This window comes from Scomber japonicus, chromosome 6 (assembly GCF_027409825.1).
Source record: "Scomber japonicus isolate fScoJap1 chromosome 6, fScoJap1.pri, whole genome shotgun sequence".
Taxonomy (NCBI): Eukaryota; Metazoa; Chordata; class Actinopteri; order Scombriformes; family Scombridae; genus Scomber; species Scomber japonicus.
In genome coordinates this window covers 28,604,229-28,619,975 of record NC_070583.1, presented here as the reverse complement: position 1 = coordinate 28,619,975, position 15,747 = coordinate 28,604,229, and the positions used below count along the sequence as shown (strand labels likewise).

Genomic DNA, 15,747 nt, shown 5'->3' with positions numbered 1-15,747 from the left:
CAGCAAAAGACAGGAAAGAAAGAGGCAAAAAAGGGAAGGAAAAAAGGCATCTGAAGCACGAGGGAAAGAGAGAAACCTTCAAAGGAAAAATCACCTAGCACTTGAACACCTGCAGATAAATGACAGTCACGTTGCAAGCAATTCTTAGATGATTTAAAGCATTTTCTAGGTAGTTATTTACTAAAATGACTCAGAATGCTGTTTGTGAGTTTCTGTGTGTACGTGCCCATATGTGTATGAAAGCACAAATCTCTCATTATTGCTTATCTCTAGGGCTTGAGCTATACGAGTGACCCCCAACCTCAATCCTGCACGCTCTTTGTTTGCCCAGCGGACCTAAGGTTCACCTCTAAATCCAACCTGAGCACCACTCCACCAAAATGCAGCAGTGTAATCTCTCTATACTTCTGCAACCAGATGGCTGTGTAAGCCCTAAGCAACCCCTGGACATCAGACTTGACATTAATATTCATGACCACTTCTGACACATGTTTGAATCACAGAGGAATATGTTTCCCCACTTCAGCAGACGCACGGATATTGCACATTTCATCCTTTATAGCAGAGGAGAAGAAGTTAGGGGATAAAACAGGGAGTATGAGTATTTAAACTGAGCTGAGGGAGGCTAAGAGCACTGGGATAAAAAAAAAAATTAATTCAGATAGAATATTTGGCAGACATGAAAATTTAATCTCTGACATTTACTCAATTTAGTTTGGATGCTTCCTGTGGCTAATGGCAAAATTACCTTAGTCCAAAGCTTTGTATGACAAAAAAACAGTCCAAGGTGGGGATTGTAAATGGAGCCTCTTGCAAATCTGAATGGAATTGACAAAAAAACTTCCTTCATATCTACGGCCCCGATTTAGTCATATGAATAAGATTTCATATGCTTGGGATGTATGGGAAACAAAGCAACAAGAAAGAAACCACTCTCTGCATAGTGCAGCTATTCTGACTGGCTGCAGCAGTCAGAAGATAAGCACCTGTAAAGCAGCAGGAGCCTCTCATCCAAAGCCCCAGTTAATGTTTCTCATTAGTCGATATTAATCTGCCCTTCCTCAAAATCCTGACCCCAAGGTTTGCCTGCTATGCCGCATAGGATGGAAACAAACTGCCTACATGATGCACACTGTCAACCCGTTCTGCGCAGTGGCTGTTTCTCTATTAGTCACTATTAGTGTGAAACCCAGATGGGCTCATTCCCACTCCTCTGTCGCCCCAGTGGAAGTAGCCTCTGCAGCAGTGGTAGGACCCAGGGAGTGATTGATAGGGACTGTAGATGATGTGCTGATCACCTAGTGGGGTCTGTCAGACACAATATTGTTGCCAGTGTCCCAGGCAGCCAGCCACCGGAGCGCCAGCATCTGTGGCCTTGCTCTCACAGTGAGGGATTAGGTGGTCTGAGTCATGAGTGCACAATGGCAGGTACAGACACGCACACACACAAATCCTTCTCTCCAGCTCGTACTGTTCAGGGTGACCTGCTGTCACCTTTTATAGACAGATATACTGTAGTATCACAGATGAATGCACACACAGAAAGCAAAAGTCAACTGTTATTAAATTAGATACAGTATTAGTTTAGGGTATGATAAGTACCATGGAAATACAATAATACATTACAATATATTTTCATCTGCATTGACAACTAAATCTGTACCACTCATTGAACATTTGCAAAGTTTAGTAGTTATTTGCAGTTTTAATTGTCTAACAAATACTCGCTTTAATGAAATACCAAGCAAAATACATCGGCTCATGTTTCATGTAAAGGCTTTGGTGCAAAAATGCATATTTCCTTTGCTCATAAAGCTTCTAATCATGTTAGACAACCCCCTCTGGCTTTGGAGGCTTTTTGGGGGCAGGCGGTGGGTTGCCTGAGTCGAGATGTAACGTCAGACAAGAGCACCGGCATAATCTACTGATCTCCTGCTGAGCAGTTTCTCAAAAATGAGCTGCAGACTATTTAGCTGCCAAACACTGAATAAAGGTTTACATTATTTCCTAAAGGATTTTTTGGTTTCTCTCCTGTGCTTTTGGATATGAGCCTAACTTAATGCTAGGTTCTGAATCATGGTGTTTGTGCTGCTCATCTCATCAGGATCACTTTACAGTCATGGTGTAATATGACCTCGGCTTTAGCTCAGCCCTCTCAATCATCAGGGCGGGCATTCTCTTGCAGTAAAATTTCCCACTGTGAAAAATTACTCTGCTTTTATATTGCACATTTTCTGCCTTAGTTACACAGATATCACAGATTTCATGATCTCTTCTTTTTTAATATCAGTGTTATTGTCAGTATGTGTCATGATTGTGCTATATTGTTCGTTACACCCTACCACTAATGTGAGGCCATGCTGACCAAGGCCATTAGCCAGGCATCCCAAGAGTAATCATGACAAGAGCAATGTGACCTTCTCCGCCAGACAGAGAACACGCACACACACCCACACACACACACAGGCTACAGCAGCTGACTTTGCTGATTTGCACACCTCAAGTCAGAGATGGGGGACCTAATCAGTGAAATCAGCTGGTGCAGTGTTTGGTTGGAATATAAATCTGCGCTCTCTTGGCTCTTGATAGGATCCGGTGAGGACCACTGAATTGTTCTTTTTTTATCATCAGGAACTGGAAGACTGCTGAAGACTTTCTGGCATAAAATAGACTTTAGATGGCTAGAATGAAACCACCAGCAGAGTCCTCATGACCACTGACTGGCTTGATTGCTCCATTAACAATATAACATTAACCCTATATAACACAAAGTTATGTAAGCGGTCAAATTTCCAAAGCAAACTGGTGTTCCCCTCTCTTGTCTATTGTTTAGTATTCTTTAATATCAAATTCAATTATCTCTTTCTGTAAACTGACTCAGCCTGCAGGGGAATGTACAAATAATTATAATACCACCAACTCTCTGATTATTTAGTCGCTGAAAGTAAAAAAACAATAACATTAAGAGCATTAACATATGTTGGGTTGGGTTAGGACTGGATATGGTTGTCAGATTATATCAAGGTTGCCAACATGATGATGATGGAAGTTCTCTCCACTTCCAATGGCTCAAACATCCTGTACAGTACAGTCTTTTCTCCTCAAGTGATCCTCTGTGGCTATCTTTTGAACCCTAAAGTCAAGCTGTTCTTGATGTTAAGATGGAAAATATGTCACTGTACATCAAACTACGCATTTCCTCCTAAATCATGCCAGAGAAAGAACATTTCCAACCACTCTACCATCTCAAAGCCATTTCACAGAACCTTTAAAGGGTAACTACAGATAGGCTAAAATGCCCTGCTCAGTGCCACCTACCCAGCTTCAGCTCTGTCATGGAGTACATCATTTCACAATGTGTGATAGAGCAGCAATATGTCAAACAAGTGCAGCAGACCTAGAGTTGAACTCATAGAGATCAGTGCAGCAAGGGTTTTCTGCAAAGCACAATTTATAATAGATTTTCTTTTTTTAACAGTTATATCAGAAAGTGATAAAACTGTCTCCCTATCATGCTTTCTTAAGTTGGAACACTTAATGCATAATTGGCAAGGTCTTTAGAACATAATATTGCTTTCATTTTCAGCATCAATCCAAGGCTAAACCTTTTAACCAACACTTTATGTAGTTCTGATAAAAATGAATTATAACAAAATGATCTGATGGCATTCAACAATGTAGTTAACACTACAGTCATAATATTATTTCTAAAGTAAAAATAATACTGCGACATCAGTAATAAAGATTTGGATTAAATTAAAAGAATAAGAGCAGAAACAGAATCACATTGCTGAACAATGCAGTGCAGCATAAAACAAAACTGTGAACACTGAACAATATCCAACCTTGATAAAAACTGAAAATTCCTTCCAAAGCAGCTGAGAGAAGAGATTTGCCATGAGTGATATATGAATATTGTATTTCACTTACAGAAAAGATGAAGATGAACACTCACATATAAAGCTTAGTGCAAATGTTTCTATGAAGCTGTCAAGTTATATGTGAGAACACTGGTAACAGTACTAATGGAAAGTATCGATTAATCAAGTGTTAATCAAGTGGGGAAGGACAAACACAATAGCAGATTTTAAAATCCCACTTTCTATGACAAACATGGAAATAAGCTTGAGCTTTCAAAGTATTCTGGTCATCTAAATTATTGTCCTACCCACATGACACGTGACGTGGGAAGATTGAAAGGGTGTTCCATGTTAATTCCGTCAAAGAAAACGATGACGACAAATAAAGAAATTAAGACCAAGACTGAATAAAAAGTCACCTTTGAAAGCGAGAACTATGATTTAATGCACTACATTTTTCCTCACTGACTAAAAACTAGATAATAATGTGAAAGATGGATGAATGGATAATTGTATGGAAGCCAAGAATGGCCATGCTTGCAATTATCTTTTTTTAATGCCATTATCTCAAGATCACAAGTTAATTATTCTGTTGATGAGATGTGAAAGAGCTTTATTATTTCAAGATAACCTCTTATTATTAATACTGTTTATCAGAGCTCAGGTCAGCTATGCCAAGTTGAAAATATCAGATCAAGAAGTGTCAATTATTATTAACAGCACCTTTATTAATGACATCTGTGTCACAGCCAAATGGTAGGTTGATTAACTCCTGGTTTTAATATGATGGGAAGTTTTATTTAGGAAAAGTACCAAACAATACCTTTCAATCATTTTCAGTTTTAGACTTAATGAGAGAAAGGAGAGTGATGTGGAGAGAGGAAATAAGAACCAAAATATGGTAGATTTGATCCCATGTCCTTAAGAGCCACCTGACAACTTCTTGTGCTTCATCTAAATAGTTGAGCTATCAATGTGAGGGAGAGAAGACAGGCAAGAACAAATGAGAATGAGCTCCACCTCTGACAGATTATCTCATTATCTTGAGAAATTGGCCTTTTGTTTTCTTGAGATAACGAGATAAATTAACTCATGATCTCTAGATAACAGCATTAAAAAAATAATTGCATGCATGGTCCTTTTCTGCTTCTGTACAATTGAACCTATTAGTCTGCTATTTTAATCTTTTTTTTTAAAGTCTTATTCAGCGACCTACCTATATCTGCAGTATCACACATTGTAGCTCCTGATCGGTCAAACACTTTCCTCCGCAGCTCCAATATATTAGATGTTGGTTTAGCTGCTTCACTTTTTGCACTACCGTATGTAAGAAACATTTTGATATCAGTAATGTTATGTCTCTGTCAGTATTGGTGATCATCTGATGTTACCAGTTACTGGAAGAGACAGACTTGCAATACAATGAAAATTAGACAAGACGTGGAAACAAAACAGCTGGGAAACTACAAGCTAGCTAGCTAACATGCAAGCTAGCATTCCAGTATTAGAACAAGGTAGGCTAATGTAACGTTATCAAGGGTTGTGGATGAAACGATAACATTACTTTTAGTTAATTATCTTTCATGTTGTTATCAGAATTAATGAGTAACTTCCGGGAATATTTTCAACAGTCAACCATCTAAATCTTCCTCTCGATGTTCACCAAGGACAAATTTGCCAAAGGTTATACAACATTTTAGCTTCTCATATAAACCCAGAACAGATTTTAGAGAGCATGAGAGTGAATCCAAGATCTGAATGTCCATGTCACTCTGCTCTACAGCAATACAACAGACTACAGGGCAGAGTAACATGGACAACATGTGTAAACAGTAACAGTGACTTTTCCACCGACCTCACAATACAACTCCTGTATCTATGGTAACAAAATACACAGCAAAGATGACAACAACAAGATGTAGCCTTGAAATGCTTAGAAAACATCACAAAAACTAGACAAAAATGTTTTTTTGACTAAAGCTGACAAAAATCAAATGATTGAAATTCAACAAAATTTTAGTTTTCATCAAAAAACAGCAAAAAACCCAGGTGCCAAAGTGAACACAGTTTTAAACCAATTTGAGTGAAGAAACTGTGAATGACAGGGCCAGATAAAACTCCTTAGAGTATTTTATGACTGCACTGTGTTTATCACTTAACAACTCACAAATGTCATTTTTCCTTGATGGGGTCTTTAATATTCATACAATGGTATTATCACAGTCAGTGTTTCAAAGCAGTCAGCCCCACCAGTCAGTACCACTAGAGAATTTTAACAGCAGGGAGTCGTAGTCTGTCTACCAGTATACCCGACTTATGTCTCATTAAAAAGACAGGCTGGGCCGTACCAGAGGACATTATAGAGACTGGGATGGTAATGGGATGTTTTTTAATAGTTTTGTTGATCAAATCATGCAGTTATAAAGGCAGCTTGTCTGTGGACCAAATCCAATTATGTTGGGGAGCAAACTAGAACACACTGGAAAAGGATGGATGATTGATAAACTGAAAGAAAGCTGACAAGCAGTTTTTTTAAAAACCATTAGTTCATGTGCTGTAGATAATATAGATGATCTCATTCAGTATTTATTCGCTGAATTTAGTCAATTCTATAAACACGTCAGTACATCCACCATAGCTAAAATCTGTGCATACACATATCTTTTCTTATTTATAATTGATTTTGATTTCGTTATGGTTTTGTAGAATTCAAGACACTCTGTCTCTTGACATCAGACAGCGTAACATACCATGTCAGAGTTCAGACAAGCCAATTAGCATCCAACTGGGATCAATCAGGCACTGAAGCCAAATCCACTCAGTCGAGTTTAAATTGTGAAAAACATGTTTTTGTTTCCTGTCTAGGTAGAAGTCACATAAATATGGCTGTTGACTTTTTTGTCAAAGTAATATCAGTGTAATGCCATCATCTGTCCAATTATCAATGAGGTAAATATCCAGATTTCAAACACCAGATGTAGTGACAGCAGGAGCTGGTTGTTGTCAAACCATGTAATTCTGGGCAAGATAACAAAACACACTTTGTTTGTTTGTATTTGTGTCTATAAAAATATGCTTAAAAAAGGCCAGTAAGACTTAGCAGGCCAAACTGCACCCAGATAATGAGGGGAATGGAGGAAATAAAATGGCCAGCGGTGCTTTGATTTGAGTAGGACTGGAATGGAGAGTTATGACACTGTTGAAGTATTTCATCATTTTCAGTAACAAGTTGGATTTCATTCCCCCTCAATCTCCTACGAAAACCACACAGACGCTAATGAGCATCATTGTTCCAAATTCTGTATTTTTGTGTTACTGCGAGCAGGCTGTCTGACATGGGCTCACTGCTACGGGCCAACTGAGTACATAAACTCACCTCCTTCTCTCCACAGATATTGCTGATGATGGAGTTGGATGCGGGACTGGCAGAGGGACCGAGGACTGCCACTACGCCTTTAGACATGATCTGGCACACTGGGAGAAAACAGAGAGAGGGTGGAAGGCAAAATAAGGATTGAGGGGTTGAGAATGGATGGAGACAGCAAGAGAGAAAGTCAGTCAGATACAACTACCCACAAAAGGAAAGTACCAGCTTTCTTGAATAATCTAAAACTAGGCATTTAAAAAAATCCCCTCTTCATCCAGATGTTAATGGATGTGTATGCTGAGTATCTCAACATCGACACAGATAGCAGGCTGAACCAGCGCTTCCACTGTCTCAAGGGAAGCTAAACCTACACGTGTTGGTGGAATGTGTGCACGGCCAAATGCATCTGTCCATGTTTAATATGTAAGTGATGCACATACTGAAAAATCTAGCCTGCCCATGAGAGTGTAAGCTTGTGGGGAAAGCTCATATTTAAAACTTTCAGATATAGAGAAGAAAGATATTGCCATGGGAAGTGACAGAGACAGACTGGCAAAAAGGTAGAGAGACAGAAGGCAGTGATATCTGGAGGCTTAAAACACTAAATCTGGTATTTGAACATGAATTTGCACATAATGTCCCCATAAGTGGCACACACGTCACATCTTGTTTTCCACATTCTACATTAACAAGGACTTATTTAAAGGCTACATTTGGGGATGAAAACATATCTTTAGACGCTAACACTTCAGTGTATGTGAGTTTTTACTCCTCTCTCATGTACACATCTGCTTTAATCTCCCGTACCAGAAAACAGAACGTAATTTCTTGTGAGTTTATAATCCCTGGCTTCTAATTAAACCTCTACAGTCAATGATGTGAGGCAGTGAGACACAAGTGCAGACAGTATGTGCTGTTCATGTGTGAGCTTGTGTACGACGTGTGTGCGTGATGGTAATTTGGTGTTGGTTATTGGGGCAAATGCAGAGCATTAACCAGCTGTGAAAGAAGCAAAGGGGAACCATTTTTGGGGCCATGCGGTGTATCCAGAGGCAGTGAATCGAATGATTAATAAGTAATCCCTTAAGTCACCCATGAGGCCTGTAAGACATGACACACACTGACACCTTACATAAACACCCACATACACACGTATGCACACATTTACAGTACATGCACACATACACACATTTGCACCTGACAGCACAGCTTCAGCAAATTATAAAGCTGAATGATTTGACTGCCGGCCAATATGTTGAGACACTTTCATTTGCTCCCTTTCTGCACAGCTAACTGTGTGTGTGTGTGTGTGTGTGTCTCTCTGTGTGTGTCTCTGTGTGTGTGTCTCTGTGCGAGAAAGAGAGAGAAAGTGAGAGAACATGCATGAAAGTCAGTGTCAAAACTCCCCTGAGCACCCTGGACACTGACGTCAGTGTGAAAGGTGTCTGTCAGTGCCATGATGTGTCAATACAGGACTGTGCTTCTAACTGCGGTCAAAATTTGGTCAGAAGGTCACTTAGTCAGTTGAAGTCCATTTTCCCCGCTTCACATTGATTTTTACTGATCAATACAAGCTATTGGAACATTGAATGATTAGTGGGCTTAGGCCAGGTTTACCAGATACAAGACTGATGGACAGAAGCAAAGTAAAGATGTAGAAACAGATACACCAAATGATAGCCCCACACACACACACACACACACACACACACACATTGTACTTGGGTTTGTGAAAGGCACTATATAAATCTCACCTATTATTATTAATACTGTATACAGTATGTGTTATGTGTTGTTGCTGGTAAGAATGGCTGTTTTTGAACTAGAATCTTGTCATGTGGTGTTTCCTTTATAGGCAGCTAACAGCCCAAGGAAGCATCCATTTAGGTGTTATATACTACAGAGGCAAGTGGGGATGCTTTGGTAGTGGGAGGGTGGGACTTTACTGGGCAGGTAGCGCTCCCTCTGTGATATTTTCATCTAACTGTGGCCACTGATCCGTCCCTAATCCAATTCCTGCCTCTAATTACACACACACACTCACACACAAAACATTTGCACAATGTCCACATACACACATACACACACAGATAGAGAAACAGGCAGCCACATGCACACACACACACACAAACCCACAGGAGGGACCACATTTAGGAAGGGTTTGTAGTAAACCTGGCAGTGAAAGTAATACAGTCCTTGTTGTGGTTGAGTGAAGCGGCGTTCCCATGGATTAAACGGCGCCACTGAAGCTCTGAAGAGTTTGTGAAAGTGTGTTGTTTTGAAAAATCAATCTCCACATTTTCTTGTCATAGACGATTATATTTGTTGTATGTATTGATTTCAGATAGTTTTCATTTAAAAAAAAAAATCTAAACTGATACACTGTTTTTTCGAGTATTGATACAATTGATCATAAATAGGTGCTTCAGTTAGTGTTAATGGAGTAAAACTTAGTGGTGCATTTGTCAAATCTGTGTGACAAATTACTAGAAATCTTATAATGGCCCATTTGAGAGCTACATAAGCCTTTCTCTATACTGTACTGTAAGTTCATGTCTATTTTGACATAAAGGAACACATTATTATATTACATTCCTTGCCTGTTCCTCTTTCTCTCTGCCACAGAATGAAAGTTGCCAATATATAAGAGAACAAAATACAACCCAGAAAACAGACACCTTTTGACCGCTGCAGCTATCAGAATATGACAGCTCATTTTGTGTTCCGGCACCACACAGGCCTGTCATCAATTTTCAATATTTTTTTTGTTTTGTTTGACCAAAACATTGTTAAACCAGACAGATTTATCTCTGTGTACTTGGAGGGAGAGGGGGGGGGGGTGTGAGGGACAGAGTAAAAAAGAAGACAGTAGACCTGAATTGAAATGAAAGGCTTGCTGATTTTACAATGATGCAATTGCTGACAGGACCCAGCAGTGCCTCACATTTAATACTCTCCCCCTTCCTTTTCCCTAACCTCACACATACCAACAGACACTACTACATGAGCAAACACATACAGTACAATGTATGCTTTCAACAATTCATTTGCATTTCGTTGTCGCTTTACTTACTTGTTTCCCCCATTTCGTATTCGCTGTCTCTCAGCAGTTCAAAGATATCCACCTCCAGCTTGCCAGTGGTGGAGCGATTAGTGTTCCTGTTGATGCTGTCTTTGGCCAGCGTGATGGCCAGACGCTCTCCTCTGCTGCACTCCATCGGATCATCAAGGATGGCAGCTGAAGCGATGGGAAGGGAAAGGCGGAATCGGGTGTGTGGGTAAAAAAAATAGAGATAGGAGAGAAATCATTATCCACACAGGTAACGTTTTTGTTATTGAATGAATGAACATATGGCCAGTAATCATTCAGTCTTAAATCCTGTAAATATAGAGGCTTCAAATCAGGCCGGTACAGATTGAATTTAAAACCTTTATTTGTGTCTTTATTCAGATTTACAGTAAATGTTCACTGCACTGAAAGATGAGTTGTACAGTATGAATTTATAAGCGAAAAATACTTTTGACATTTTGTGCTTATTGCTCTCCATTAATCCAGAGTGCCTACAATGCCACAGTACTGAGCAGTTTTTAGAGTGAGGTATCTACTTGCTGTTTGAAGAACATATCTGGTCTGTATTATAAAAGTTGCATTGTGGCAGCAGCATGTCAGAGATGCTAGACTGTGAAAGTCAACAAAATTTCATCAGTTTGCCACAGGAGCATTAACAAATGATGAGGCAACATATATATACTCAGAAATTATTCATGTGCATCCTGTATGCAATAACAAATTTATTACATCCGAGTATAACAATCTGAATAACTGATGCCTGTCTTGTATATGGCTTAGGTAAACCAATTATAAAGGCATTGGCTGTTCATTTCATATGCAGAAAAACATAATTTAATTCACCACAATGACACTGTAGAGATCGTTTATCATAAATAATTGTAATCATTTCATTTGTCATGATAATACCTTATTATTATTTCTATCCGTGATACATGTGTACACATCCTCTCAATAATATTCAAGACAGCAGGTTTAACTGTGCAACATGTATCTGGAGACAAATCTGCTTTTTAAGGATTGTGCACTAAAATGTTAGATATTCAGAATATTTTTAAGGATATTTCATTTTGGCAAAGATTATAAATGCATTCTGTGACCTTAAATGGCAGGCATGTCAAACTGTTATCATGGCAGATGAAGCAGACACAGCAAACACCATCTGTTAACAGTGTCATTAAACAAGAAAGAAATTGAAAGGCATGTATCTACTTGTATGTGTATTGAATAAATTGCCTATTTAATATTTTTCAGTATCAAACTAACCACAAATTAATTCATATCATGAAAGTCTGATGTCTGAACCCAGCAACTCAAACCTGCATCGATATCATCTCAGCCAAGAAGTCAATAATCTTTCACTGCTTGAGATTCTGGCCATTACTGAGAAGTAATAGCTTAAACATGTTACATCAGCCACTCAATCATGTTTACTATTAACGACATCAGAAAGCTTAAAAGGGGAAACAATCAAATGATCAGCATATGTCTCAAGGCTTTGTAATTATTATAATTATATTGGATTAGCACAACTGTTCTCAAGTTAAATAAATTACATTTCCAGCAGAGGCAGGAGATAAAAGTAACCTTTTTGGGGAAAAAGCATAAAACTAATAAAGCACATGAAAACACAATTAAGCACAAGTCAGCTAAAAAGGTAAATGTGTTGTTTGGTATCCACAAAAGAGAAAAAAACTGCAGGCTGAGGCGTTGTAACTTCAAAGATAATCAGAATTAGACATGTAGAGCTGCATACAGAGATGAAATGTATTTGAACTGACCTTTTCTCTGCTCATCACACAGTTGAATAAACAACCAGTAACTCCGGCATGTGATGATGAGACATATCTGCTCATCTGATACCATCACAGGGCCGAAAGTTACAGCAAGTCAATATCTACAACCAATTAAAATGCTTTGCTAAGAAGCAGGGAATGGCAGTAAAAGTCATCTGAGGTTGCACTCATCTCTGTCTGATTGAAAAGCTGTGGACAAAGGACATTTCTTGGTGTACTTAATAGACTTGCTCTCGATCACACAATGCCGCAAACAGCTTGATATGATCGCTCGTATATTATTTGGATAGTTGAATCAAATCAAAGGCACGCATCAATTTAATTTTAAGCGTTGAGATTCCAGTTCGATGGGCATGTTAAAGGTAAGTTTCCATTACAGCCAAACACTTGAAGCAGTTAATTAATTTATTGTGTGGGGAAAATGTCTTAGTTATCTTCTCTGACCAAAAACATATTATATCATAAATGACTTCATCATTCAGTATTATCATCTTTGAGCAAGGTTCTCACAGAGATTTCAAACCCTCTAAAAGTGTGTAGTACTGGGAAACGTAAGGCTGTACAAGTTTAGATTTATTTAAACCTTAAATTCAGCCCTCATCAATATTGATCACTTTCTCTGTCTGAGGATCAACATTTCAAATCCTATAAAAAAAAAAAAAAAAAAAAAAAAAAAACCCTTTGAAGGAGAATTATGTTGAGACAGCAGCAAATTTAAAATGAGTAGTTTGACTGTGAAACTACTCATCTGCTTTTTTTATATTGTAACTTTCTGTCTTACTCTTCATTTCTGTTGATGTTTATTCATTTCATTAAATTCCTTGTCTTAGAAATAGATGTACGATATCATCTTCGGCACCGAGTCTGCATTGCATTACAACAATTTACAAACATCAGAATACAGGCTGCAAATATATCCACACAAATAGGTGTATGCTCAATTTCTGACACGTCTTGGTCTCACAGGGTTTGACATTTGGTAGTGGTAAATATATGACAGCTGGCAAACAACCAAGACTGTTTTACACTGGGAAAACATGCCCTTGATCCATCGAAACTAATCAATGAGTCGCCTGGAGGTACTCTGAGGTGTATCAGGCTGTGGACTGTGGAAGTAGGAATCAAATGAGGATTCCTTTGAGATAAAGGCACAGAGCACAGGAAAGCGATCTCATGAGGTCTTTTAGTACCTTTCACAGGCGTGATCCTTTTGTAAACATGTTAACCCCTGGCTGATTTGAAACCTAACACCCTTTAAGCATTTAAGCCCCCCGGCATCAAATCATTAAGCTCAAACCATATAAACTTTGTCATTTGCTCTAATAGTTCTGTCTAGAGGAGATTGAGAGCCTTTAGTGCATGATGCAGTGCAATTAACCTTTGTCTCACACACAAACTCAGATGACGCAACTCTTCTTTCAGATGCACGTAAACACTAATACTATACACACACATGTGCACACACACTGCTATTAAAGTTTCTGTCACTTTGAGTCCTGCGGTTACAGTCGGTAATGTGTCCATCCTGAACATGTTGTTTACAGAAAAGCAGCAACACTAAAAGTTTAAACTTCACTTCCTGTTTCCCATCCATTCCTCTACTTATTCCCTATACAGATACAAACCATAGACATGAAGGGCTGTGACGTGTGTGTTATGGGAGAGACCTGAAGATCATGTGCTATATTTGAATTTGGAATCGGACCTCAATCTGCATCAGGGGGTCATGCTCTGTGAAGATGTGTAACCATGCAGCATTGTACTGTAGCACACAAGAGAAAGGTCTAAACACTTGCTTGCAATGCCTAAAGAACAATGGCTGTACTGATTTCAGAATACAGAAGCTTGAAGTGTTTCTGGAAAGTGGCAGTCAAGGGTAGAAAAGTCATTATCCTTTTGAAGGATCTGCTGGCTTCTCTATTAACTCAATGGCTGGATCTCTCTTTCCATCAGACCAAGTGCTAAATGCAGATCAAATGAACTCAGCTCTTCACCTACTGTACGAGGTAATTAATGGCAATGTACTCTCCAACTCCTGGGCTTTGATTGGGGGGGGGAAGCCATTACCTGATAGGCAGAGGAAGGGAGGGGTTCAGAGGGACTTGGCCTTTGATCATATAAATGCTTTTAAAGAATATGGACACTATAAAGTGATTTAACTTGGCTTTCATTTGAATTGGAAATCAAGAGTTTCTATATGTGCTCTCAGTAGTTATCATTACTTTGAATGAGTGCTCCTCCTGCCTCAGGTAAATGAGAATCCAGAATCAATTCAGCGTGAGGAGTGAACGCATTGATGCAAAACATAGAACCAACTATGATGAATTGTTTAACTATTGACATAAAGTATTGCTTGTTTGCCCGGTAGGTCAAGAAACTGAGGGAGTAAAGCTTCTGCTGTTTTATGGTCCAATTCAGATGATGGAAATAGTGAAAGTATTACCGCTTTCATTCAGACTTGTTTAAGGCTTTCTGGGGTATAATAAGTCTTCTTAAAGTGTGCATTGAGGATTTTGGCCATGTCTTAGACAGTAAACAGGTTTTATTTAAGACCTTCTCTTTTTTGTGGTGAAAATTGCAGAGTTCCACTTTTCAATTTCTTTTTGCCTGTTTAGGCATGCTAGCAGTATGCCTCTACACGTGTCTGTTGGTTGTTCAGTCAGTGCACCACATTGGCCCAGACTGAAATATCTCAACAATTACCAGATGGATTGCCATGAAATTTTGTACAGACATTTATGGCACCCAGAGAATGATTTAATGATACCCTCATTTTTTCTTCTCTATCGTCATCATCAAGTCAAAATATCATACTTCACACCATACTTCAGGTTATATCCTAATACATGCAAAACTAATGTCATTTCCATCATCCTTTGTGTTACTTTATGTTTTATGCTATATTAATATGGCAAATATTAAAAACATCATACTTGTGTAACATCACCATGTTAACATTGTCATTATTAGCATGCTGATGTTAGCTATCTCCAAGCTGCTTGCATGGCTGCAGATGTTTAGTCTTCTTCCTCTGATATTCTCAGTTGTATTCAGAATTATAATAAACAAAAATTGCAGTGGAAATCATCACTGCTCATTAAAATACACCAAAAAATAAATAAATGACTAAATAAAAATGTAAGCTTTAGCTGGTCTGGTTTGTACTGTAATTACTTTAGAAATGACACAGAGCCCAATTACATCAAGTACTGGGAAATATGACTTTGGTCCTTGAAATAAATGTGCAAATATAGTACAACTGGAACCAAATACCCAATACACATTTGGTGTTGGTGTTTTTCATCATTAAAATAAAATAAAATAATCACCTTGCTGGATGTGTAATTATGCACAGATGGTAACAAGTAGGCATTGTAAAGCCTAGACAGTTTTGAAAGTTATGGTGTCTGCAGACACTTTTTGATTTATAAATGGATCACCTGAAACACGGTTAAAGTGTTGTTTTTAAGGTTGTTGAACTCTGAATTCTTTGATTATTCTTTGCAAATGTTCCTTTCCACTTATTCTGGCACCAACCTCTACTTTAGCAACTTCATTAGAGGTCTGTTTGTTTTGTTGTAGCTTGCTGATTAATTAACACTATCATGTGTTCAGGAGGGATCAGATTTGTTTTTTCTGAATACATGCCAAAAC

At 38.5% G+C, this 15,747-nt stretch overlaps 1 protein-coding gene across 2 annotated transcripts in view; it reads right to left on the bottom strand.

Moving 5' to 3' along the window:
* Positions 1-15,747, bottom strand: part of grik4 (glutamate receptor, ionotropic, kainate 4) — a 221,001-nt gene that overhangs the window by 105,719 nt on the left and 99,535 nt on the right. For both annotated transcript variants that reach the window (XM_053320945.1, XM_053320946.1), the window contains exons 3-4: positions 10,301-10,465; positions 7,237-7,334 (exon numbers count right to left, since the gene is read on the bottom strand). In XM_053320945.1, coding sequence (XP_053176920.1) covers positions 7,237-7,334; positions 10,301-10,465 — 263 coding nt within the window. The remainder of the gene's footprint in view (positions 1-7,236; positions 7,335-10,300; positions 10,466-15,747) is intronic.